Source organism: Onychostoma macrolepis, chromosome 04 (assembly GCF_012432095.1).
Source record: "Onychostoma macrolepis isolate SWU-2019 chromosome 04, ASM1243209v1, whole genome shotgun sequence".
NCBI lineage: Eukaryota > Metazoa > Chordata > Actinopteri > Cypriniformes > Cyprinidae > Onychostoma > Onychostoma macrolepis.
The window spans coordinates 26,100,885-26,128,478 of record NC_081158.1 but is presented as its reverse complement, the minus strand read 5'-3'; the positions used below and the strand labels follow the sequence as shown (position 1 = coordinate 26,128,478).

The 27,594-nt window shown below is 34.5% G+C and overlaps 1 protein-coding gene across 1 annotated transcript in view; it reads right to left on the bottom strand.

Moving 5' to 3' along the window:
• nell2b (neural EGFL like 2b) overlaps nucleotides 1–27,594 on the bottom strand; it is a 48,961-nt gene that overhangs the window by 15,929 nt on the left and 5,438 nt on the right. The window contains exons 3-15 of the mRNA XM_058774213.1: nucleotides 21,715–21,865; nucleotides 21,018–21,191; nucleotides 20,820–20,916; nucleotides 20,641–20,713; nucleotides 20,465–20,547; nucleotides 19,635–19,763; nucleotides 14,918–15,020; nucleotides 14,278–14,369; nucleotides 13,226–13,328; nucleotides 11,907–12,041; nucleotides 8,015–8,140; nucleotides 2,175–2,297; nucleotides 1,244–1,339 (exon numbers count right to left, since the gene is read on the bottom strand). Coding sequence (XP_058630196.1) covers nucleotides 1,244–1,339; nucleotides 2,175–2,297; nucleotides 8,015–8,140; nucleotides 11,907–12,041; nucleotides 13,226–13,328; nucleotides 14,278–14,369; nucleotides 14,918–15,020; nucleotides 19,635–19,763; nucleotides 20,465–20,547; nucleotides 20,641–20,713; nucleotides 20,820–20,916; nucleotides 21,018–21,191; nucleotides 21,715–21,865 — 1,485 coding nt within the window. The remainder of the gene's footprint in view (nucleotides 1–1,243; nucleotides 1,340–2,174; nucleotides 2,298–8,014; nucleotides 8,141–11,906; nucleotides 12,042–13,225; nucleotides 13,329–14,277; nucleotides 14,370–14,917; nucleotides 15,021–19,634; nucleotides 19,764–20,464; nucleotides 20,548–20,640; nucleotides 20,714–20,819; nucleotides 20,917–21,017; nucleotides 21,192–21,714; nucleotides 21,866–27,594) is intronic.

The window sequence follows — 27,594 nt, the reverse complement described above, 5'->3', positions numbered from 1 at the left end:
GTTCATTAACAACATAAAACAACCAACAAATAAATAAGCATACAAAATATTCAAAAACATGAAGCTCATTGTCATTACAATGAATAAACAGCACAACAGACTGAAGATGATTAGTTTTGTCAATTTCAACATTCTATCTATAAAATAATAATAAATATTAGTAACAAGCAAACGTTATTCATATTCATATTAAATATTCATATTCATAAATATTACATTGTATCATATTATTAATCAGCATATAACAATTATTAATATTTATGATAATTAACTAATTAACTAATTGTCATGAATAATTTCTATTAATATTTAACTTAAATTTGAGGTTTACATTGTTATCAGAAATCTAAGAATTTCACTAGCATAGCAACTACTGAAAAGCGTCTGCTAAATGACTCAATGTAAATGTAAACGTAAAATATTTTAATATTGAACTTTTATTATCATTTGAATTTTTATATCCATCACTATTATTACATTATTATATTTTTATTTTTATATTAATATTACAATATATTTAAAAAGTAAAATATAATAATATTTAACTTTACTATAATTCAAATGAATTATTTTTCTATAATTTACACGATTATAAAAAGTAGTTATACCAAGTAATTATATTTTTCTTTTTAAATAATTTATAAAATGACTATAATTTATCATCAAATTTGTTACATTTAATTATTAATTTGTTGTTATCGAGAGTAAGGTTTCAACTAATGAAAATAACATTTTGATAATAATCTGTATTCTAACTATAATAAAATAAATAAATTTAATTAGTTTATATTTTGTATTGTAACACAGAACTATATTCTTCTGTTATGCAAACAGCAAAATATAGAGAATAATCTTATAGCAACACTTAAGTGAATAAGTTTAGCAGCACTTTATATTATTCTTAAACATTAATCATCAAATTTATAGCAAACATGCATATCCGCAGTGTCATGAAATATCGCAGAGTCCACAGAGAGATATCGTCGATCATGTTCACATTCTTGGAAATAATCTGAGACAAGTATCTCACTCGCCTGGAAAATATCAAAAATAAATCACCTCACGGCTTCTGCAGCACTACATTTCTACCAACTCACTCCATCACTATAATATGAAAACACTTGAGGGGCAACATCACAGTATGAGAATGTGTTGTACACTTTTCTCCACTCCCAATTTCTTGCCCTGACATCTGCTGAAAGGTTACAGGAAATGTCCTTCCACTGGCCTAATTGCGTCTTACCTGTCTCACATCTCTTTCCAGTGAAGCCCTGCTGGCAGACACAGGTATCTGGAGAGACACAGGAGCCTGCGTTGAGACACTGGCCCTCACACAGCGCTGCATATCAAAAACAAGACACAGGGGTCAACACACATTTCAGCAGGATTACAGCATAGCAATAAAAAACTGCATGTGTGAGGTAATGCATGTGTGCAGTATAGCCACGTACACCGTAAAACAAATATTTTTCATCAATAAAATAAAGATTATTAGAGTATGCTTCACAAGAAAATACCATTTCAGCCTTTTTACTTCAACATTTCAAGTTTATTTGTTACTTGCCATTTCTTTAATTGTGAAATTTACTAGCAATTGAGAGAAAAAGTGAAAAACGATGAAATTTTTTTATATGCATATATATATATATGCTGTAATTGTTCCATTTGCTGTATGCATCTATATGTGAGAGTGAATGGTCAAGCACACTTCTCTGTCAAAATGTTGGTCTTGGCAAGAAAATGTAACATTCTGGTTCATGCATTAGGTCAAGCAGCTCAAATGCTGATTATTGTTCTCATTAGTTGCTTATTAGCATGCCTATTATTAACATATTGGCTGTTTAGTATTACTTATAAAGCACATATTCTGCATAATCATATTCTACATCCCTAATCCTATCCAACTTAACCTTACTAACTATTAATAAGCAGCAAATTAGGAGTTTATTGAGGGAAAAAGTCGTAGTTAATGGTTTGTTAATAGCGAGAATTAAACCTTCAAATAAAGTGACCCAATTTTCTATTTTAACCTTACAAAAACATCCATATTATTATTTACTCTGACATTAATTAAATTATTATTATTTATTTTTTTTATAGAAAATCCCAAATTTTTACTGTAATTTTGGTACCAAGACTAATGTGTAGTGTAGAGTTCAGATGTTTGCGCTTACCTCTGCAGACGGTTCCGTTACCGACGTACCCTGGTTTACAGGAGCAACTGTGCCCGCCTACCGTATTGAAGCAAAGAGCGTTTTCGTCACAGGTATTCAGTCCATGCACACACTCATCATGCTCTGAAATCACAAGAGGAGTGTGCATCAGTGTGTGTTGCACACTTTCCTCAAACTTTTTGCACATTCGGCACTTTCCATCTTCCTTGCTGCTGTTTTTCTCGGAGGGCATGCAATTCCGTCTCAAAGATGAAAAACAGGCAGTAGGAAAGTGAAAGAGACAGAAAGAAAGAATAAAACAGGGAAAGGAGTAGGAGTCAGATGCGCATGAGCACGGTGCTTAGGGAATAACTGACACTACTGTACAAAAATAATATGCCACAGTCTTTGTTGAAGGTTGTCTGCACTTTTGAGATGCTGTCAAAGAGTTTTTTGCACTTAGACATGCTCTATCTGGGAAGCAAAGTCTCAAAAAACGGTAAAAGGGCTATAGTTTATGATGTTCAGATAAATAAATAATAAATAAATATCTAAATAAATTCAGGATTCTTTGATTAAGTAATTCAAAAGAACAGCATGTGTTTGAAGTAGAAACATTTGTAATATTAAAAATGTCTTTACTGTGACTTTTGATCAGTGTAATGCATCCATATTGAATAAAGATATTCATTTATTTCTTTTTTTTAATGACTTATTCCAAAATTCTGAATGGTACTGCTTTACGGCTTCCAAAAAATATTAATTTATAATATTAATATTAATTAATTAATAACAATTAATTGTTTTCAACAATGATAATAATAAATAAATGTTTTGAGCACCATATAAACATATCAGAATGATTTCTGAAGGATCATGTGACACTAATGGCTGGAGTAATGATTTATTTATTTATTTGGTCACACTTTATTTTAAGGCGCAATAACAAACCATCTTGCTAATAACAAACCATTATTAACTATGATTTTTGCCTCAATAAACTCATAATTTGCTGCTTATTAATAGATAGTAAGATAGTTGTTAAGTTTAGGTATTGGGTAGGATTAGGGATGTAGAATATGGTCATGCAGAATATGTGCTTTATAAGTACTAAAAAACGGCCAATATGTTAATAATAGGCATGCTAATGAGAAACTGGTTAATAGTGAGAATTTGGTCCCTATACTGAAGTGTTAACTTTTATTTATTTTTTAAATTTAATTGAACATAAACTATCCATTTTCTGTTTTTTGAGCCTTTGCCTTTTTATTTCCCCCCGATTTCGCTTAAAAATCAAATTTTTATTTCTTTCTTTTTTTTTTGTCACAAACACTCAAACTTTAATTTTTAATAGTCATTTTTCATTTTCTCATAAATTACTAAATGAAATAACTAAATTATTGGATTGAAACATATGATTTATAATAAAGACAGCAAACCAGACCATATGTTGTTTACAATATAACAACAACAATAATCAATTTTGCATTGAAATTTCTCGTGAAGCGTTCAGAAATTATCTCACAATGTTAGTCTTACAATGACCTCCAGATGACCCCCATACTAAAAGAAAGGCTTCACTCAGCCTGCAAGAAATGTCAAAGAAAGGTCCTCCGCTGCAGAGCCTCTGTCATTAATATTTCTCTTTGGGGAAAAATGTTCCCACAGCAGCCAGGAGTTAAGGAGAACTGGACAGACACTCACAGAGAATAGTGAAGTTACTGTGAAAATGTTGGTGAAACTTCAGTGAACTTTTTAAAATATATCATACCGACCAATCAAAAGAGAGAGATCTGTGTAAAACAAAACTTAAAAATCTAGCCTTATATTTGGTATCAGGGATGCACAAATGATGCTGATACCATATCGGTTATCTGCCGATATTAGAGTTTTTTTTTTTTTTTATCGGTTTTGGTCAATGCATATGTTGGTCTATATTAGATATTTAACAGTTCATGCGCAACTTCCCTATTTAATATTAAACTCATTAAATATAAATTTTTTTTTAAAAACACCAATGACTGCAATGCAATTTTTAGCTAATCTAAGACTGAATATTCATTTTTCATGCACATTATAATGCCGTGATGCCCAAATTCAACTGTAGCATTTAAAATGATTGATTTAGTATTTTTTTTTTATCTCATGTGAAGTTCCAAAACAGAAGGATGAAATCAAAGCCAATAAACAATTTGGTCCAATATCAGCTCCATTGGCTCCCTTGACGCAAACTCTGTTTACCTCAGTCAGTGATATTACAGTCATGCCAAGCAGCGTTTGACTGAGATGAATCCCTCACAGTGGACGTGTTTGTATGGTCTGATTTCTCATCTGCGTTGACTCATCTGCCCATGACAGCTAAAGCGACACCAATTATCCTGCTAATTACTCATATTAACAAAGCTTTTCTCTCCTTGCCTCACACATATTCATTTACCTTCTATCTTCCAGATGGGCAGATCTATCAGTTTCCACCAGGTGAAAAATGTTTTCTCTACTTCTCAGAGCAATGCAAGCAACAACAGACTCATATTGTGCTTCTATATATATATATATATATATATATATATATATATATATATAGAAGAGAAGTTCCTCCTCATGTTTTCCTTCTCTTCCGATTTATCTCTCCAAATCCCAGTGTTTACACCTGTCTGGTGTCTTTTTCTTAAACGCGTCACTTTCCGGCTCCTCAAACCCATCCTCCAGTGAAGCGAAACTGCCTAATCAACTTTAGTCATAAATCTTGCAACACACATCTTTAAATCACTCTCATTAAAATGTCATTAAATCATCTCATTAAAACACACTTTAACTGATAAATGATACTGATTGGTTGTGTTTTTATGCTGCGGTTCCTCATCTATGAACACCTCAGGATGCATTTGCAGCTGAATTAAGGAACCTTCACCAGTGCAATGCAGATCACATATTCAGTCCGCATGCTTTAATATGGTGTCAAAAATCATATTCGTTCTTACTGACAGAAATGCTATTTCGAAATCACATTTGCAATAGATGATGGTTTGTGTTTGTGCATAAAAAGGATAGTTCAACCAAAAATTTTAATCATTTACAAATCCTTGTGTCTTTTGAAATGTGCATGACTTCTTTATTCTGTGGAACATAAAAGACGATGTTTAGCAGAATGTCCAAGCTGCTCTTTTCCACAATGTAAGTGAATGGTGACCATGGTTGCGGAAAGGCTTTAAAATTTCAGTCAGTTTCTCACGCAAATATATCACGTGGCTTTAGAAAACTTTGCATATAGTGAATGATGCATTTTTGGATCACTTGTAGAACAACATGAATGCTCTTCAAAGCTCCTTCAAAATTTCCTTTGGATCAAAGAAAATCACAGAGAATTGAAACGGCATGAGTGTGAGTAAATGAAGACAATTTTGCGATGAGCTATTCCTTGAAAAATAGAAACCTAATGAAGTGAAATCTCTCTGATCTTTGAAATAACATTTACATGGACAGCTCGGTCCAGAAGAGCACATAAATGAACTGATAGGAGACTAACATCATTTTAGGCTTAACATCTGCTGACTGCTCAAGGGGAACTAATGAAGTATTCTGTGAGAGACACAGAAAGAAAGGAGAAATAGAAACCCCATAATGTCCATAATTAACGCCATATATTCTTTTCTTCGTTTGACAACAAACACTACCTAATGACTGGTACTGTTCATGTAACTGACAAAACCTCTTGTGCCTACAAGTTTGTTCATTGCTGAGTAAAGGATGTAATTAGGAAATATCAGTGAGCCGATCATGAAGGCAAGACAGAGCTTTAATGAACAGATATGGGAACAGTGGAGCGCAATTAAAATAATTACAGTAATTCCAATAACTTCTGATGTTTTAAATTAAAATAAGATCGGCTGATTAAAAGTGCTCTCGTTTTAAATCAGGTAACGTCTATTGCAGCTTCATATGAAATGAATTCCAGTTTCGACTGATGTGACTGCAGCCTGCAGATTATCTCATAATAATCCCACAGGCAAAATACGCCATATTTTCCTCTGTGTGACTGCACACATGAATAATTGAAAATAATAATGTTTTGCCATCAGAAAGCCAGCCTCAGTAATTACAGAAGCAGACACACAGCTTTGAGCCAATCAACAACAGACGCAAAGCTTTCAACCAATCATCAATGGGGAACAGATCCAGAGGGAAGAACGAGAGATTAAACACATATAATTAACCTGATAACTGCTGCAAGTAATAGTTTCATTAAATGGATATGAAAGCAGCATGACTTGCATTTAAATGAAACGACATCTCTTACCTTTACATTTCAAGAAAAAGACACACACTTTGAGGATTGACTTTAAAAATGACAAACAAAATCAGATTCTGAACCATTTCTGGGATTCTAGAATAGAATTTCAGCCATTTATGGATCAGTTTCTAAAATAATTATCTAGATATGCAAATGTAACCATAGAATAATTGTCTCCGTACCTCTACATAAGTTTGGGGCTCAATTCTGTTCAATTTATACAAGCTTTTTCATCAACCACTGAGCATAATCATATTACTATGTCATTAAAAGTTCGCTTTCAGTCCAGCCCTTTCCATTTGAAAACAACCACATGCAGCATTGCAGACTACTTGAAAAATAATGAAAATAAATAATAAAAATGCAGCTGGCCTTGAGCACACATGGCTTTCTAAGTGATCAGCAGAAAGAAAAAAAAACCTTGAATAGTTTCCAAAATAAAAGCTGAATTGTTGTTGCCCATGATTGCACCTTGCAGCCCAGGTGCAGTTTTTTTGTGCTTTTGTGTATTTATTGAGACAGAAACCTTCCTGGCCTCTTCATTGTAATTAATTCACTTTTAAAGTAGGTCACAGAAGGACTAAGGCTCATTTATCGCGTAGCTGTTCCCTTGCGTTGTGTTTTGCTTCCTTATCCTGCACTCCTGAAGAGATTTAATTGCTTTTTTAAGTTAAAGATCAGGAGCATGTACCATCTGTACTTTCCATCAGTGAAAACTTTCACATATGCTGTCTTTCTTTTTTTCGCCAATTCACTTTCTCAAATTGTTCTCTCCTGTGTGTAATTATTATTCCACTAAAGTTGTATATATATATATATATATATATATATATATATATATATATATATATATATATATATATAAAATAACATTTTATTTGTTCAAATATTAATAATTAAATGAAATCTTACAACACAAATGAAATATTAATAATTAAATGAACTTCCATTTTTACTGATATTAAAATTATACAATAAATAATAAAACAGCAAAGATTAAACTAAACACTACAGAGAAACCAGTGGCTCCTAGGTTTACTTTTATGTTTCAGATAAAAGTATATCAGAATGTAACTGTAATAATATTTTACAATATTACTGTTTTACTGTGTTTTTCATCAAATAAATACAGCCTTGATGTGCTTAAGAGAAGGAAAAAAAAATGGGGAATATTAAATATTAAAATATGTATTATAATAAAATATTAAATATAGTGTATCCATAAAATATGAATTAACATATAACATTATTAAAATAATTGAATTTATTTCTATGATTTATTGTGTTTTTTAAATTCTATCTATCTACTTATTAACAAATGTGAATCATTTTTAATGAGTGAAAAAAAAAAAAGTTTATTTGAGGGAACAAAATCTGATAATAGAAAATATGCCAAACGTAGCACATTAGATTAATTTATGGGGTCTTTAAACATATTGGAGCTATTGTACGTTGACCTAATTATAAACACTTCAGACACATTAAGCCATGGTGCTCATCTGAGAGATTCGGGTTTGAATCCTGCCTGCATTATGGCCCAAAAGCACATTTTAATGACTTCTTTACTCACCTGTGCAGGAGTAATCATCAATCCGGACATAGCCGGTGTTGCAGACACACATAAAGGAGCCGGGTGTGTTCATACACATCGTGTTCTCCCTGCAGTAGTGTTTCCCCTCCGCGCACTCATCGATATCTGCAACCACAGCAGAACACAAGACACACTCTGTACTGTGACCCGAACACAACACGGTTTTCAAAACATTTGGGAAGAAGCAGTGCCGAAAACCACCATTCACACTGCAGCTGTGATCAATTAGCAGCATTTGTCAAGGGTGCTGGAAGATCCAGTCATTACATCATAAGCGTTCTGTTGTACGAAGAACATTACTGTTCACACTGCTGCAGGAAACTGTTAAGACTGCAAAATAGCAGGAACACCAACACCATGTTTGAAAGTTTCAATGAATTTTTTAACTATTTAATCATACATTTGTCGCCTCAAAACTCATATGACTCCCTGTCTTCAAAAAAAAAAACTTGAAACTTTTTGTACATCTACCTGAAACTTTAGCAGCCTTGATAATTTAAAGACTACAAATACATCTATAATAAAGAGAAAGAGGTTTGAATATCTTATACAGTACTGTACGTGTGACTCAATTCAGTCCTTAAACTGCATTAACTAAACACAGAGCACTTCTAGACCTTTCACTTTCTGTCCCTTTCCTCCACCCCCTTCACTTTCTCAGCCTCCAGCTTTTTCTCTTACACTTTTCATAGATACACACTTGTCCTTCGGTCCTCCCACACTCTCCTCCTCAAGAACACTTTATATAATCTTCCTCACATTTCTTTTCTCTGTTTAAATCTATACAGCACAAACTCATGTTTTTAATCAGCATTTTGTCGTATTTCCAACAAAAAATATCTTTTTATTATTCTTAGAAGATATAATTGGTAAAGAAACAAAAGTTGCTTACAACTTGTTCTAAAAAAAATATTTTGAGGTTCATCTTTATTTACCCCATTAGCAAATGTAGGCATAAAACTGATTTTTGTGAGGTTCAGGCTTAAAGCAAAAATCCATCCATCCATCCATCTTGTCCTATGTAGGGTCGACAAAACAAAACAAAAAACAAGTTGTCCTAAGGGCGCAAAGGGTAAAAAAAAAATAAAATAAAAAAAAAAAAAAAAATAAAATAAAATAAAATAAAATAAAATAAAATAAAATAAAATAAAATAAAATAAAATAAAATAAAATAAAATAAAATAAAATAAAATAATAAAATAAAATAATAAAATAAAATAAAATAAAATAAAATAAAATAAAATAAAATAAAATAAAATAAAATAAAATAAAATAAAATAAAAATAAATTAAATTAAATAATTTACAATATACTCTCCAAAAATAATTCTTATTAACTTATGCAGAGGCATGACAACCACTTTTTTGAGAAGTAATAATTATAATAATAGCCTTTGCCCACCACTTGCTTTAGCAATGAACTGATAAAGCCAAGTTTTCTTTTTAAGATGGTGTAAACATAATATAAATTCATCAGAGCAGTGTGTTTGGTTCAAAACTAAATAGTGGAGAGAATGTCTGCAAAGTCTTATCTGTCCCAATATGTCTTCTGTGGAGGATTCAGCGCTTAAAATAAGGAGAAAAAACTCACTCATCACTTCTGTAATTGAAAATGTAATGCCTTTTTCAGCTGCTTTTGTTCTAGAAGATATGAATCCCAAATTAATAATTTAAAGTTTATTTCAGAGCTGCACTGGCACTGGTATTATTCATAACCCTGAGGCTGCTACAAACTATCGACTGCACAGTACATGCAAACATACAGAATTTTTCACAAGCTAACAAGGCTTTCACTAACACAACTTTCATATAGAGGCCACTGTCAGTTATTTAAAGCTGATTTTTGATGTTCAACTATAAGTGAACTAAAATTAATTGGTTAATTGCAGCAAGAAGCATAAACACATAAACAAAGAGTTTCCCCCGTTTCTGTGGCTCTTTCCTAACTGTTATCAAAACAGGGAAAATCAACATACTGTATTTCCAAATGCTAAAAGAGTCCAACAGTGCTTGATAAAGAGTGCTATTATGACCCAGCAGGTCCTCTCAGATGTGTCTCAGATTTTATCAAGTCATACTGAGTCTTGGAGCCACATTACTGTAACAACTGTGTTCTTTCAGACACTCACAGAAGCTTTCAGGGCATTTCAGGTGAGTAAAAGTCCTTCTGTCACTTCCCCCCAAATTTTCTATTGATTGTCTATGCTGGAGGCGTCCTACTGTGACTCACAGTGATAAAGGTGAGAGTCACATTAAGACAAAGCAAGTTGTTCACCTCCACATCACTTTAAAGCACAGCCATCACAATTCATTGTTCACAGTTTAAGGTTTTCAATTAAGATGTTTTCAGATAACTGCCTTCAGAGGGAAGTTCAAAACTGTTAATACATTTTACTGCAGGGCAAAATATGTTTTTGACCCCATTGTATGGGCAAAACAACTTTCAATATATCTTCTTGTCCATTTCACGGAAGAAGGAAGGTTTGGAACAACATGAGGATGAGTAAATGACAACAGAATTTTCATTTTGGGGAATTAATTTAAACAAATAGTACACCCAAGATGTATTTAAGATATAAATGAGTTTTTGAGATTTTGAGAAATTTATCATAACATCACTTGTTCAAGCAATGAATCCTCTGCAGTGAATGGGTGCCTTGATCAAAATGAGAGCTCAAACAGCTGATAAAAACATCACAATAATCCACAAGTAATCTACATAACTCCTGTCCATCAATTAACATGCTGTTAAGTGAAAATCTGCATGCTGCATGAAACAAATCCATCATTAAGGTGTTTAAAATTTAATTAGTCACTTTTGACCATAGTACGAGTCTATAATCCATAATAATGCTTCCTCTGGTGAAAAAGTCCATCCTCTGTTGTCCTCTCACATCAAAATCCACTGACAAACACGGCTGTTTGTTTAGAACTGTTTTGTAGTGTTTTTGTTTGTAAATGGTACTTGATCTATGCATATTTCTCTCAACTTTTTCATTAGAGAAAGCAATATTATGGCCGAAGTGATGGTTTGAAGGTAAAAAAAAAAAAATCTTGATGAATTATACAAACATGAAGCTTTTTGCTTCACAAGACAGTTATTGATGGACTGGAGTCGTGTGCATTACTTGTAGATTATTGTGATGTTATTATCAGCTGTTTGAACTCTTATTCTGACGGCACCCATTCACTGCAGAGGATCCATTGGTGAGCAAGTGATGTAATGCTAAATTGCTTCAAATCGGTTCTGATGAAGAAACAAACTCATCTACATCTTGGATGGCCTGAAGGTAAGGTACATTTTCAGCAATTTTTCATATTTTTGGGTGAACTATTCCTTTAATAGGACGTAAAAACCAAAAGAAAACCACAGAAGCACGTTTGCAGGTAAAAATATATAGTCATTGGACTTATGTGTGAAAAGAGATATCTATCACATTCTCACTGGGCTGCCGTGTATGTTTTGTTTAGACAAGGGTACAGCCTATTAAAAGCCAGCGAGCCACAGGAACCCTCCTTCACATCTGTACACACACTCGCACAGCATGAACTCTAGGGTTTACAATGCATTAATTACAGCTGTAAGGATAATAGCGGTGCTGAAATATTCATTCAGCGAGACACTAAGTAATCACCAGTCAACAGCTTTCGTTGGCACCTCCTCCATCTGTGATTGCGGGCAATTTGGTGATTTGTGAAAGCCCAGTTATTTGCTTATACAAAACAGAAATTTCTAGCGAACAAATCTGTGGGGGGTCAAATAACAGGTGCTACGGAGGGTTTGATGGATTTAGAGTTTCATTTGTTTGTATAGTATTTAGAAACATACATACATCAACGATTGGCATGTTTGCCAACGGTAATTTTAATACCTTGGCAGTAGGCGCTGTCGTCCCTGAGCGCATGGTAGCCTTCCTTACAGCTGCAGAAAGCTCCTGCTTCTAGGTTAATGCAGTCCGAATTCTCCACACAATTGCGGCTGTGACCCTCAGCACAGAAATCATGCCCTGGGAGTGAGACAGATAGAGTAGAAGTACGATGCAATGCATAAATCTTGCATTTAAAATTAATGCATTATATTTACGCAATTTTCCCAATGTGGACAAATTTCCAGCTTGCACTAATAGTTGAAAGACACTTTACTTTGAATTGGGAGGATTTCTTGTACACCTACGCCTGGCTAGTCGATGTGAAATACTTGAGGGACATTGCATATCCTGCGGTGTGACAGGCTATACACCATCTAAAATAATTTTAAATAGCATTTTACTAATTATTTTATAATTGTTAAATAAATGAGTTCTTAATGAGTTTTTAATTGTTTTTTTTTACTTCTTTTCCAAAAAATCTCCCTTAAACAAGCTCAGTTTACTTGAGAAGCAACTTTGGATAAGGTATTAAGATTTGTTTTCATATATTATATCTTGATTATCAGTGCATTTTGTCCTACTTGGCTTGTTTTTTTTTTTGTCTTTTTTTTGTTTTTGACTTGTTTATACTTAAAACAAGTGCAAATAATTGATTATGCAGTGCTGTTTGTACAAAACTGATCTTATTTCAATGATTTAAATGAGAAAGACCTTTATCTTTAATCTTTCTTAAAAGAGTACAAATAGGCTGTTTGTGGTTTTAAAAATGTGTCACACCACAGGACCCTTCAAAAAACAGTGAAGGCAAAAAGGTTAATAAAATGTTCCCAAGGAACCAAGATGTATTGTTTTAACTTATATATTCATGTAATTAAACAAAACAATTAAATTAAAGACACAATTAAAAAACAAAACAAATCAAAAACAAAAAGTCAAACAAAACAAAACAAAGCAAGCAAAACCAAACAAAGCAAAGCAAAAAAACAAAACAAACAAACAACAACAACAAAAACAAACAGCAAAACAACCCTAATAAAAAACACAAAAAAATGCTGTGGCTCAACTACAGTATGAGGTGCGAAAAAGTTGAGCATATGTTGCCCTTTAAATTATCACTGTTAAACTGGGTGTTATGTGTGTGCAGTTATATGTGTGAAGGCGGCAAAAATAGATGAGTGCTGTCATGCACAGTCATGGCTTGGTGTTGAGCACAAATCTAGTTTGTGTGTGCAGTGGTCAAAGGTGGCTGCCCTTAATATGACTCCAATCAGCGGAGTGTAGAGGGTGTGTGTTGTTTCTGCGTGTGTCTGAGTGTGTCACACCTCTGCACACTTTGCAGCAGCGGTCTGTGAGCGTGATCTGTTCTGACTCCGGGCAGTTTAACTCTGGACAAGAAGTGATCTCAACCCTACGCATACTTCGATCCTGCAAACATAAAAACACGTTTTTATTCAATTTATCCTGCAAGTAAAACATATGATTTTGAAACATGGTAGCTGCTTTAAAACTGGTCTAAGCTGGTTCAAGCAACAAAACAACTTCCATGATGGTCTAGATGGTTTTTGGAACATTTGGACAAACCAGTTAATGACCAGCTTGGATGAGCTAGAAACCAGCTATCATGTTCCAGAACACTGTTAGGAGTTTAGGATGGATTTTCAAAATCAAATGTTGCTTGGAATTCAAATTTATAGATGGGCTCAATTCAAATTTTGCCTGGAAATCTGTCTGAATTCATAACCAGGCCATATTCTGCCTGAACTTCAAATTCATAACCAGGCACAGAATTTAAATTCAAAATTAGCTTGGAATTTAATCGCTTGCTTGGAATTCTAAAATTCATAACAAGGCCGAGAGATAATTCATATTCTGCCTCAAATTCAAATTCATAAAAAGGCACAGACAGAATTTGAATTCTAATTCTTCTTGTAGAAAGAATTCAAATTCTGCCTGGAAATTAAATTCATAACCAGGCCCATACAGAATTTAAATTCAAAATTTGCTTGGAATTCAACCCTTGTTTGGAATTCAAATTTGTAACCAGGCCAAGAGAGAATTCTTATTCTGCCTGAAAATCAAATTCATAACAAGGCCCAGACAGAATTCTAATTCAGGTTCAAATGCTGCTTGGGACTGAAACTCATAACCAGGCCCAGGCACAATCTTCATCAGTAGAATTCAGATTTCCGCAGAATTACCATCATACATCATTCAGACTTCCATCATTCAAGGGAATCCAATTAAAACATCCACCCAACAGACTTCAGAAGATTTTCTCCAAAAATAATTGCAAAACGAAAATGCGGAAAAAGTCAGATTCTGTCTGGGTCTGTTGAAAATCGTCAGACCACTGGCCTGCAGTTACACTACTTACCCTGCATTCAAACAGCAGACAGTTTCCCTCAGAATCGTGTACGCTTTTACGATCACCTTCTACATACACTCTTCCTCTGAACAGACACACGGCTAAAGCCGAAAAGATATAAAGAGAAAAAGAAGCAAAAATTAGATCCAGACAAGAAATTAATAGGACAGAGCCAAAACAAAGCACTTTGGAATGTGAACCAGTAAAGCATCGATCGGACAAGCATGTTAGATTAAGCCTACCAGAGCACAGTGTTAAATAAAGCCCTGGTCATCAGTCAAACTGCTATTAGCTTCTGCACATTAGCTCTGCTCACTCAAACACAACACGCTGCACACTGCCCTTGAATTATTAATGATACCAGAGAAAGCGTGTGACTGCGTTGTATGTGTGTTGACATTCACATTTGTGGCAGCGGTAACCTAGCAACAAAGGGATGTGGTCAGTTTGTCATCAAGACCGCGGCACGATTATATAAAAGATTTTAGTGGAAAGGAAGATAGCGAAAAGAGATGCTGGAGATATGAGGGAGCAAGCATGAGACAAAGGGAGAGAGAAGAAAAGTTGACAAATATATGCACCTCTATAGACGCATGGCCTCATTTGTGTGTGTGTGTGTGTGTGAGTGTGTGTTTGTGTGTATACTCACGCTGGCACTCTTTACAGCAAGCTCCAGGCATGTAGATTGGAGCTGTATCAGGGGGACACTGAGGTGGTGGGCAGAAAATACTCTCGCACTCCACCGTACCATTCTGTAGGTGGAACACACATACACCATCATCATCAATAAAAGACCTTCACAATTACACCGATTCTGCAACATAAACTGACAGAATCAGAAAGTGACTGTCATGAATGCTGATGGCAAATCAGATTGTCACCTTCAAAACATCTTCAACATATTCACAACTAAAACAAAGCCCAACAAATACTCTGGTGTGATGCAACTGATCTTGAGGGTGCATTCCCACACTGACAGCGACAAAACAGCTTGACTTGCCAACTTTATGTACTGTTAATTACTACAAAATTAGTATTTTTGTTTTCTACAAAAATGCAAAAATATCTACAAAAATGCAAATGGACTAAGACAAATAATAATAAAAAATAAATAAACATTACTATAAATAATATTAATACATATAGATATTAATATCAATGCATATTACTGTCAAAATTCAAAAATTAAAAAATCTAATTATAAACTGAATTTTTAGCTTATATTCTGGGGAACATAAATGATTTCACAAGAGAATGCAAATGTTTTGCACACAAACACAAAGTTTCTCAGGGGAACACAATACTTTTGTGACAGAATACAAGAGTTTTGCAAACAAATGCAAAGTTTCTCTGGGGAACATAATAGTTTTGTGAGCGAATGCAAAGTTTTAAAGGGGAACGTAATAATTTTGCAAGATAACAAAGTTTCACAGGGAAATTCAATACTTTTGCATGAGAATACAAATGTTTTGCGAGCGCATGCAAAGTTTCTCTGGGGAATATAATAGTTTTGTGAAAGAATGCAAATGTTTCGTGAGAGAACACAGTTTCTGGGGGGAATGTAATAGTTTTGCGAAAGAATTCAAATGTTTTGCGAGAGAATGCAAATGTTTTGTGAGCAAACAAAGTTTTTTGGGGGAACGTAATAGTTTTGAGAGAATTCAAATGGTTTGCGAGAGAATGCAAATGTTTTGTGAGTGAACACAAAGTTTATCTGAGGAACATAATAGTTTTGCAAGAGAATGCAAATGTTTTGCGAGAGAATGCAAATGTTTTGTGAGCGAACACAAAGTTTCTTGGGGGAACGTAATAGTTTTGTGAGAGAAAACAAATGTTTTGTGAGTAAACAAAGTTTTTGGGGAATGTAATAGTTTTGCAAGAGAATTCAAATGTTTTGTGAGTGAACACAAAGTTTCTGGAGGGAATGTAATAGTTTTGCGAGAGAATTCAAATTTTTGTGAGTGAACACAAAGATATTTCAGGGAACATAGTAGTTTTGCAAGAGAATGCAAATGTTTTGCGAGAGAATACAAATGTTTTGTGAGCGAACAAAGTTTTTGGGGAATGTAATAGTTTTATGAAAGAATTCAAATGTTTTATGAGAGAATGCAAATGTTTTGTGAGCAAACAAAGTTTTTGGGGAACGTAATAGTTTTGAGAGAATTCAAATGGTTTGAGAGAATGCAAATGTTTTGTGAGTGAACACAAAGTTTATCTGAGGAACATAATAGTTTTGCAAGAGAATGCAAATGTTTTGCGAGAGAATGCAAATGTTTTGTGAGCGAACACAAAGTTTATCTGAGGAACATAATAGTTTTGTGAGAGAAAACAAATGTTTTGTGAGTAAACAAAGTTTTTGGGGAATGTAATAGTTTTGCAAGAGAATTCAAATGTTTTGTGAGAGAACACAAAGTTTCTGGAGGGAATGTAATAGTTTTGCGAGAGAATTCAAATTTTTGTGAGTGAACACAAAGATATTTCAGGAACATAGTAGTTTTGCAAGAGAACGCAAATGTTTTGCGAGAGAATACAAATGTTTTGTGAACAAACACAAAGTTTCTTGGGGAACGTAATAGTTTTGCAAGAGAATTCAAATGTTTTGTGAGAGAATGCAATTGTTTTGTGAGCGAACACAAAGTTATTTCGGGAACGTAATAGTTTTGTGAGAGAATACAAATGTTTTGTGAGAGAACGCAAATGTTTTGTGAGAGAACACAGTTTCTGGGGAATGTAATAGTTTTGAGAGAATGCAATTGTTTTGTGAGAGAATACAAATTGTTTTGTGAGAGAACGCAAATGTTTTGTGAGAGAATACAAATTGTTTTGTGAGAGAATACAGTTTTTGGGGAATGTAATAGTTTTGCAAGAGAATGTAAATGTTTTGCGAGAGAATTCAAATGTTTTGTGAGAGAATGCAATTGTTTTGTGAGCGAACACAAAGTTATTTCGGGGAACGTAATAGTTTTGCAAGAGAATTCAAATGGTTTGCGAGAGAATGCAAATGTTTTGTGAGAGAACACAAAGTTTTTGGGGAATGTAATAGTTTTGTGAGAGAATGCAATTGTTTTGTGAGAGAATACAAATGTTTTGTGAGAGAATGCAATTGTTTTGTGAGAGAATACAAATGTTTTGCAAGAGAATTCAAATGGTTTGCGAGAGAATGCAAATGTTTTGTGAGAGAACACAAAGTTTTTGGGGAATGTAATAGTTTTATGAGAGAATACAAATGTTTTGAGAGAATACAAATGTTTTGTGAGAGAATACAAATGTTTTGCGAGAGAATACAGTTTTTGGGGAATGTAATAGTTTTGCAAGAGAATTCAAATGTTTTATGAGAGAATGCAATTGTTTTGTGAGAACACAAAGTTTTTGGGGAACGTAATAGTTTTGAGAGAATTCAAATGGTTTGCGAGAGAATGCAAATGTTTTGTGAGAGAACACAAAGTTTTTGGGGAATGTAATAGTTTTGCGAGAGAGAATGCAAATGTTTTGCGAGAGAGAATGCAAATGTTTTGTGAGCGAACACAAAGTTTATCTGAGGAACATAATAGTTTTGAGAGAATACAAATGTTTTGCAAGAGAATGCAAATGTTTTGAGAGAATGCAAATGTTTTGTGAGAGAATGCAATTGTTTTGTGAGCAAACATAATAGTTTTGAGAGAGAATTCAAATGTTTTGTGAGAGAACACAAAGTTTTTTGGGGGAATGTAATAGTTTTGCGAGAGAATTCAAATGTTTTGTGAGAGAACGCAATTGTTTTGTGAGAGAACACAAAGTTTCTTGGGGGAACGTAATAGTTTTGTGAAAGAATGCTAATGTTTTGCGAGAGAATACAAATGTTTTGTGAGAGAATGCAAATGTTTTGTGAGCAAACATAATAGTTTTGAGAGAATTCAAATGTTTTGTGAGAGAACACAAAGTTTTTGGGGAATGTAATAGTTTTGCAAGAGAATTCAAATGTTTTCTGAGAGAACGCAATTGTTTTGTGAGCGAACATAATAGTTTTGAGAGAGAATTCAAATGGTTTGCGAGAGAATACAAATGTTTTGTGAGTGAACACAAATGTTTTGCGAGAGAATGCAAATGTTTTGCGAGAGAATACAAATGTTTTGCGAGAGAATACAAATGTTTTGTGAGAGAATACAAATGTTTTCTTGAGAGAATACAAATGTTTTGTGAGAGAAAACAAATGTTTTGTGAGAGAATGCAATTGTTTTGTGAGAGAATACAAATGTTTTGTGAGAGAATGCAATTGTTTTGTGAGCGAACACAAAGTTATTTCGGGGAACGTAATAGTTTTGCAAGAGAATTCAAATGGTTTGCGAGAGAATGCAAATGTTTTGTGAGAGAACACAAAGTTTTTTGGGGGAATGTAATAGTTTTGCGAGAGAATTCAAATGTTTTCTGAGAGAACATAATTGTTTTGTGAGCGAACACAAAGTTATTTCGGGAATGTAGTAGTTTTGCAAGAGAATGTAAATGTTTTGCGAGAGAGAATGCAAATGTTTTGCGAGAGAATACAGTTTTTTGGGGGAATGTAATAGTTTTGCGAGAGAATTCAAATGTTTTCTGAGAGAACGCAATTGTTTTGTGAGCGAACACAAAGTTCTTTCGGGGAATGTAGTAGTTTTGCAAGAGAATGTAAATGTTTTGCGAGAGAATGCAAATGTTTTGTGAACAAACACAAAGTTCTTTCGGGGAACGTAGTAGTTTTGCAAGAGAACGCAAATGTTTTGCGAGAGAATACAAATGTTTTGCGAGCGAACATAATAGTTTTGAGAGAGAATTCAAATGGTTTGCGAGAGAATACAAATGTTTTGTGAGTGAACACAAAGTTTCTTGGGGGAACGTAATAGTTTTGCAAGACAGCGCAAATGTTTTGTGAGAAAATGCAAATGTTTTGTGAGAGAACACAAAGTTTCTTGAGGGAACGTAATAGTTTTGAGAGAGAATGCAAAGTTTCTTAGGGGAACGTAATACTTTTGCAAGAAAGCACAAATGTTTCGCAAAGAAATGCAATATTTTCATGAAAGAATGCAAAGGCACTGAAATATAATTCTTCCTCCCGTCTCATATTTCATCCCCATGTCCCCTTAGAGGCTCTGAAGGATATTGTGGAAACAAGCTCCCACAGCAGCAGTAGTAGTAGTAGTAGTCACATCACATCATTGCTCATTTGCATAATTTGTACTGTCACTCATGTCTTCTCAGCTTTTACTGAAAAGAATGACTTCCAGTTGCTTTGTCGCTGAAAATTGCTGTCACTGTGAATGGCCCTTGAGCTTGTAGTTCGAAAAGCCATCTCTTGTTTGAATTCCTACCCCAAAAAAACTAAGTCATTCCGTCCTGGCAATACATAAACTTACTGAACACGTGCAGTTTCTGCATCCATCTATCCAAGCATCATCGTCCCTGTATATCTCTCCATTCAGGGAGCATGTCCTCTCACAGTAACAACCATCCAAGTACTTCATCTTCTCTTCGGCAAGTGCCAACTACAGCGCAATGAAGACATGAGGAAGAAGAGAGGGTGAGACTGAATGATGAATCAATATAGAGGGAAGCGATAAAAAAAAATGAAGAGCAAGCAAAAACAATAAATGTCAGAAAGAGAGGGAAATAAAAGATTTACGATGAAGGCAGCATTTGTGGTATTCACTATTAAGGCCATTAAATAGACCTACTGACATCCAACACAAACACTATAAACTTTGTGTACTGGAGAGAGAATTGAGTAAGTCTCAATAAAATGAGACACATCAAATTAACGGTTTTACTTGAGTATGGCTTTCAGGTACTTTATACACCACTGCTAACAGTTAATAATAGCAACATTAGCATGCTAAAAGCAATATTTTTTCACCACACAGGTAACCCGAAAATTTAAAAACTAACTACTTAAAATCTAACAAAATTTTGTCATTTTGCTCAAAACACATAAAATGACACTTCATTCAACATTTAACTTCTCATCATGCTAAACATGGTGGGAACTGAAAATTCTCTGCTCAAATGATTTATTTATTATTCATGTAGCCCAAATGCAAATGGATTTAAAAACCTTCAATATTACACATTTCATTGAACAGATTGAAATTAATGAAACTGTGACAAAATTCAACAGCTGTTCTGCATTAAAGCAAAATAATTTTTAAACACAGGATACCACAATGCTAAACATTTTCTATGTACTTACCTTGCTTGATGTTTTAGCCAAAATATCTTGAAGTTCCATGATTTTCTGAACCAGCCCATGGAAATCATTACAAGTGGGACAAGCTGAAAATTGGTGGATGTACATTAATGCCATTTCCAGACCAGTAAGTAAACAAAGTGCAAAGGTTTTTTTTTTTTCTGAAAGTATGCACTTACTACGGTTGAGATCTGGACATTGGATGACATATCCATGGGGTATGACAACCAACTGAACATCTTGCATCACTCCCTGACAGAAAGACATGACAGAAAGAAAGTCACAGAGATGTAGAAAGACAAACATGCAATTTTACATGTTTTATGGGCTATTTTTAATGTACAAGATTATGTTGTACCTTGAAGAACCCATGGGCATCATTTCTTTGACCAAGCCAGATGTTTGTTCCTTTGGGAAAGTCCATAGATGGCATCTCCACAATCCTTTCGTAAATTCTGAAAGCAAGTATAAAATAAAAAGCAACACGTGAGTGAACATTGATACGGACTACTACATGGCATTAAAATCTATCTCTGGTGGTTCTCAAGCCATTCACCTGTTGCAGTCAATATGGAGCACCACTTGGGTGGCACTGAATGCCAGGGAGACTTTGTGCCAATGTCCATCTGCTAGACTATAGGGGAAGACCTCTCTCTGCTGCCGTTGGTCTGAGGTTTGGAAGAAGAGACGAATCTCATTACGCAGACCGCTGCTTTCTACCTCCAGAAACCTGAGGAGAAAGCCAAAAAAACAGATTTATCCTTGTGAAAAGTCATAATCATGCTTGAAATCTAAGAACTGCAGGAAATAACTGCTGCCAAAATGTTTTCTGTTAGTTCTAATGTTCCCGTGCACAAGACTTCTGCAGGTTAAGCTGCCAAGCGGTCGTTATTAAATTCTGGTATGTGCCAAAGCAGCAGGGAATAATGCGGCTCAAGGGAATGTAGGAGTTTTGAATGAATGTGAAGAGGAGCAGTGATCCGTGAATCTCTTGGCCTGGACTCCGAGTGCTGACCTTAAAGAGATGGTAGAATCAATACTGTGTGTGTTTAAGAAATGTCAGTGGACACCCCAATCAGAAGTGTTACAGACATTCCATCAGGAGAACTGATTATGTGTTCCTCTGAGGAACAGTGAATTAAACAGAAAAAAATAGAAAGAAGGTTCTACTGGAGCAAAAGCCTACTGGAAGAATGGATGCACAGACAGCCCAATAGATAGGCAAGCTGACAGACAGACAGACAGACAGATACCTCTGTTCTCCATAGTGGATGGACAGCAGCACTCCGGAGCTGAATTTCTCCTGTTTGAGGGTCAGTAAAAGAGTGAACTCAGTTCTTCCTCTCAGCTTCTGAAGAATTCTCTCTGCTGCCTTGAGGGAAGCTCTTGCATTCCTTGATGTGCCTGATGGAAAGAGTGACAAAATCAGTGAAGGAGAAATTCTGAGGCATTTGCTTATTTAACTTGGATCAACTGAATATATGATCTTATAAGCTTTGTATATTAAAAGGATCCCAGAACAGGTCACAATGATGTATTTGATCCATCCATCACTGTGTGTTCAAGCTATGTATTCAACACAATCATCAGCTTTTTCAGTAATTGATTTTGTTAAACATTTACACTACTGGTACCAAGCAAAAGTGGCTTTGAGGCAGAAACAGTCTTTAGCTTCCAGACCATGATGTAGCTATGGAACTATTATGGCCGTTTTGAGCCAACGGGAGCATCTGGTGATATTTATGTTTAAATATCCACTCTGAAGCCGGTGTGAATACTGAACTAAGCAGAATAAATGAGCATGATAAATATCAAGGGGTCAAAGTTTGACTAGCTAGCATAAACCAATTAGCCTCGGCAGGTAAACTACACCATCTGTAATCAAAAAGCTTCTCTTTTTTTTGCCATTAATGCAATTTTGTGCATAAAAACAACATATAAATTACATATACTTTATTGAATTGCTGCCTTGTGACATCAAAGAAGGATAGTTGCTAAAGCGTTTAGGAATAAAGAGCAAAGAAGGCAGTCGCTGAGCAACAACCATTGAAATGAATGGGAATTCATTTAAGTATTAAAGATATCATTGGAGCATACAAAGAACAATTTTAAGGAAATGAGGATGGTAGACTGACATGCAGGTCATGTCGTGATATTGATGTGAGTGGCATTGAACAGATATTAAAAAAAGAGACAGAAGGAAGGAGGAAACACACTGCGAGAGCTGATGAGTTGGAGGAGGACACAGGAAGTTGACTGTCTCCTCAGGGATGATTGTTTAAATCAGTCCTGTCAAAACATAAGAAATGTCTGGGTCTGGTCCTCTCACAGGGTAAAAATCATACAACACACACACACACTCACACACACACACACACACACACACACACACACACACACACACACACACACATAAAGCCAACCGGGGAACACTAATGTTCTGTAGCTATTGTCAAGTAAAGCTCAGGGGAGCTGTAAGCTACAGCCGTGAGCCTATTGTACGCCAGGAATGAGGCGGAGTTTCAGCACCTTCATTAATCAAATACACTGTATGACAGTGAGCTGAAGCTAACCTGGTAACCTCAACAATCCGCAGAGGACACCGCAGCTGATCTAATGGATTCCAGGACAGTTCACAAGTATCAGCATTAAAGTCCTCTGGGGAAGTGCTAGGAAAACATGTTTTTTTCCTGGACACCTCTCCAATTAATTCCCATTGGATCGACACTTCGTCTCAGATGTGCTATTCTTCAATCCATCTCATCATTGAGGGTTGTATTAACGTGCTGTAAATCAAAGGCTAGTCGTAAGATGGCAGCATTTAAAGGTCAGAGAGCAACTAAGGACTGCTGGTGGCTATCGTCTTGGAAATTATGCAGATTACCATTAATGACTCTTTAAATAAATACATTTAAAAATATACAAAGTAAATAAAAAATAGTTACAAATCTGTACTGATAAATAGTTAGCTATACATAAATAAATATGTGCAGAGAGTTAACAAAATATTAAATATATATAAATAAATAAATCTGAACAGAAAAGGATTTATCTAAATATTGAAATATAAATAAATAGTTAGCTAAATAAATAAAAGGTTAAAAATCCGTAAAGCAAATCATTAAATTTAAACAAACAAACAAGTAAATTACAAATCTGTGGAGACAGTTAGCAAAATATTAAACATAAAAAACTACAGAAAAAAAGTAAAAAAATAATAAAAGAGCCAAATAAAAAAAAATGGTTACAAATCTGTACAGATAGAGTCAGCTAATCATTAAATATAAAGAAACAAATAAATAAGTAAATTACAAATATCTGCAGACAGTTAGCAAAATATACAGAAAAAAATGTTACACATAATAAAAGAGCTAAATAAATAAATAAATAGTTACAAATCTATACAGAAAATAGTCAGCAAAATATTGAAATTTAATAAATAAGAAAACAATTTTGTTAGCTAAATATATAAATCATAAATAAAAAATGTAAAACACATATCAAATATATTTAATAATATAATATAAACATTATATATCAGTTTTTAAATAAACATAAAAAATGCTACTATTCATCTCATTTAAGGAACATTTAAGTTCCTTATTTCCAGGCCATGAGGACACAATCACCACCGAGCAAGGAGGTAATCAGTAATCTGAATCTGTAATCAATCGCTCCAAGTTATCAAACACCACAGCCCTGCTACGCCTCAAGAGAACCAATAACTTCAATAACGATAAACGAGAACTGGGCTCCTGGGAGCGAGAAACTCAGTGTGATGCAAATTATGTAACTCGGGTGACACTATTCTGGCAGAATTGAAATTAAAAACCTTCAAGAAGATTGCTGGTGAGTTTTCCTAATGATGCTGAGTATCAATGCCACCAATAATATGAGCAATTACATGTAAAAAAGCACTTAAATTGATCACGAGTCAGGCTACTTATGATGCAAGTGCTTAAAAGTGTGTCCTAACGTACCTTAATGAAAATTTAAAGCCAATGTAAAAAAACTCATTTACAACTGATGAATTATTCAAGGCCTATTATAATGACAAAACGAACAAGTGTCTCTCCTCAAGTTAACATCGCATTAATCAGAAGACATAGGTCCATTATTCAGTGCCTCAAAGCAGTGGTTTGGTTGGTAGAAATGTCACAGATGCATGTATTAAAGGAACAGTTTGCATTTTTTGGTCACATTTTATATTAGGTGGCCTTAACTACTATGTACCTACATCAAAAAAATAAGTACAATGTACTTATTGTATTGCAAAACACTTTTACTGCTATTGAGGTGGGACACAGGTAAGGTTAGGGACAGGTTTGGTGGTATGGGTAGGTTTAAGGGTGGGTTAAGATGTAAGGGATGGGTCAACAGAGTAATTATAAATGTAATTACAGAAATGAATTACAGATGTAACTACATACAGGTATTTTTAAAAATATAAGTACAATGTAAAAACCAGCATGTACTCAATAAGTGCATTGTATCAAATTATTAATTCAAATGTAAGTACATTGTAGTTAAGGCCACCTAATATAAAGTGGGACCCATTTTTTCCCCACATTTGTCTTTGCAGAGACTTAAAGGGTTAGAGACTTAAATAGTTCACCCAAAAATGAAATCTCCATTTGTGTTTTCCATAAGAAAGAAAGTTAGGTTTGAAATGACATGAGGGTGAGTAAATGATTTCTGAGTGAACTATCCCTTTAAGCCTCTGCAAAAAAATGTCATCGTACTGGAGACACGAAGTCGAGACATGGAATCTCAGCTGGGGAATGTGGGATACGAGCGACGTAGAGTATTTGTCTCGTCCAGACGGCATCAGTGTGCACAGGAGAAACACTTAGCTGATGTCCCTCTTGGCAGCTGCATGCTCAAATAGCTGATGAATGAGCAGGAATCTGATCCTGGCATTTAAAAGATCCAGTCTGCACCAGGTCTGGCAGAAGAGGTACAATTGTGCCAAACTTCTTTCTTTTATTGTTTGCTTCCACCCTGCTCCATCCCTTTGCTCATTAATTCATTCAGTCAGAACAAGTTATTCAGCGAAACACACTCACACTCAGACTTACAGATGCATATTAGGCATTTTGATGTTTAACGTCATGTTAAAGGGTAGAGATTCAGCTATAGGTTATTTTTGCGCTTTTGTCCATCAGATTAAAATTAAAAGAGGAAACAATTAAATAGAAATAACAAAGTAATCTTAATAAAGTATCTATCCAAAAATTGTAATGTGAATCATAATATTCTGTGGGACATAAAAGGAGACATTTTGAATGCAAAATCACTATATAAGTAAGTATATTAACAGTGGACCAAACATCTCATGAGGCCAAAATTTAAGTCATTATTCACTGATAATCTTCCAATCCAGTGGGCTGTAACTGATTCAGTCAGTGAGCTAAAAATGATTACCTGATTAGTTTAATTCATGAATGAATCATTCAGGATTTGTGAACTGAATCAACAGATTCATTGAAAAGAATCTCATCATTCTTTCATATGATTCTACAATGTATATGGACCACTTTTATGATAGTTTTGGTGCTTAATTTGACATTTTGGAGTTTGACAGCCTAGGTCCTCATTTACTTTCATTATATTGAAAACAATGTACAGGATATTTCAAAATTCACATTTTGTGTTCCAAAAAAGTCTTATTGGTTAATAATACTGATAAGTAAAAATTGACAGAATGGGTTTATTTTTTGGTCTATACCTTTAAATTTGACCTAAAATATAAACTATTTTTGCTGAATTCCCAACAAATATGACTACACTCCCAGAAAAAAGGTGTGAAGCTGTCTTTGGAGTACAAAGCTAAAAATGTACATCTTTGTACCTTATTTACTTATTAGTACCAATTTAGTACTTTACAAGTACAAATAGAAAAGGTCGTAGCGCCAAACACTCGTCCAAAAATCCAGTAGGCAAATAACATACTGTAGGGTGCGTAGATCCAAAAAAAAACATGATACAAAGATGAAAAAGATCTGCACTCATCCAGATTCAGCCCAAAAGGCTTATTTCGATTATTGCTCAGAGGTCACAAAAATATGTGCAAAAATGTGCAAAAGTGCAGAACCAGGGGCGTAGCGTCTGGATATGCAGAGTATGCAGGTGCATAAGGGCCCGGGCAGATTGGGGGCCCACTGAGCTGAGGAGGAACTTTTATTGAAACAAGGAAACGAATATAGATCCCTGCACGGACCCGGCCCTTGTCTGACAGCTTATCAGAATTCTCCGCCCGAGTCCGACCCGAGCCCGTGTCTTTTCTCTCTCTCTCTCTCTCTCTCTCTCTCTCTCTCTTCCCCTTTACACAGCTGCTGTTGCAGCCATGAAAAAAGTTCAGTTTTGGTTCTTAAAACCAAAAGTGGTTGTATTTCATAAAGTGGTTATATTTAGTTTGGTTCTTTAAGTTAATTTAGAAACATGATTGGAGCATTTTCAAATGTTTGTTAAATTCAATTTTTTTTTTTTTTTTTTAAATACCAAGCAGCCAGTGCCAGACAGTGAGTTGAGCATATGTTTGATCAGTTTAGCCTTCTCAAATAAACACGATTTGAGACATAAAAAACTTCATGCATTTCACAATATAAATTAAAAAATGTAAGATAAATGTGTGATACATATCAAATCGTTTGTGCTAAAAGTGGAAGCTTTAGCGCTTTGAAGGACATGGAGGCGCTAGCGAGATCACTTGCATTTTTTTTTCTTAATAAGATTGGAGAATTAAAATACGCCGTAATTTTTCCTAATAAAGGTAAGAGTGTATATACATCATTCGAAGCTGCAAATAGTTAGTTTCATTTGTGTGCAAGAAAACGTTTTGCTATTGTAAAATAAAGAAAGCAAACAGGGTGGTCTTGATCTTAAGCAGGAACACTTCACAAAAACTGAACTGAAACTCAGCAAATACTTGCTTCACTGACATGATAAATATATTTATAGAATGCTATAAATTACATTTACTTTACAACTAAATAATTCAAATCAAAATTAAAAACTCTTTCATTAGCCTATATAATCCTAAATATGCATTTCTCTCTAAAGGCGCGTCCAAATGAGGAGATATGGGGAGTCAGGGTCGTCAACTTCATACTATTTTATTTTTATTTATTTAT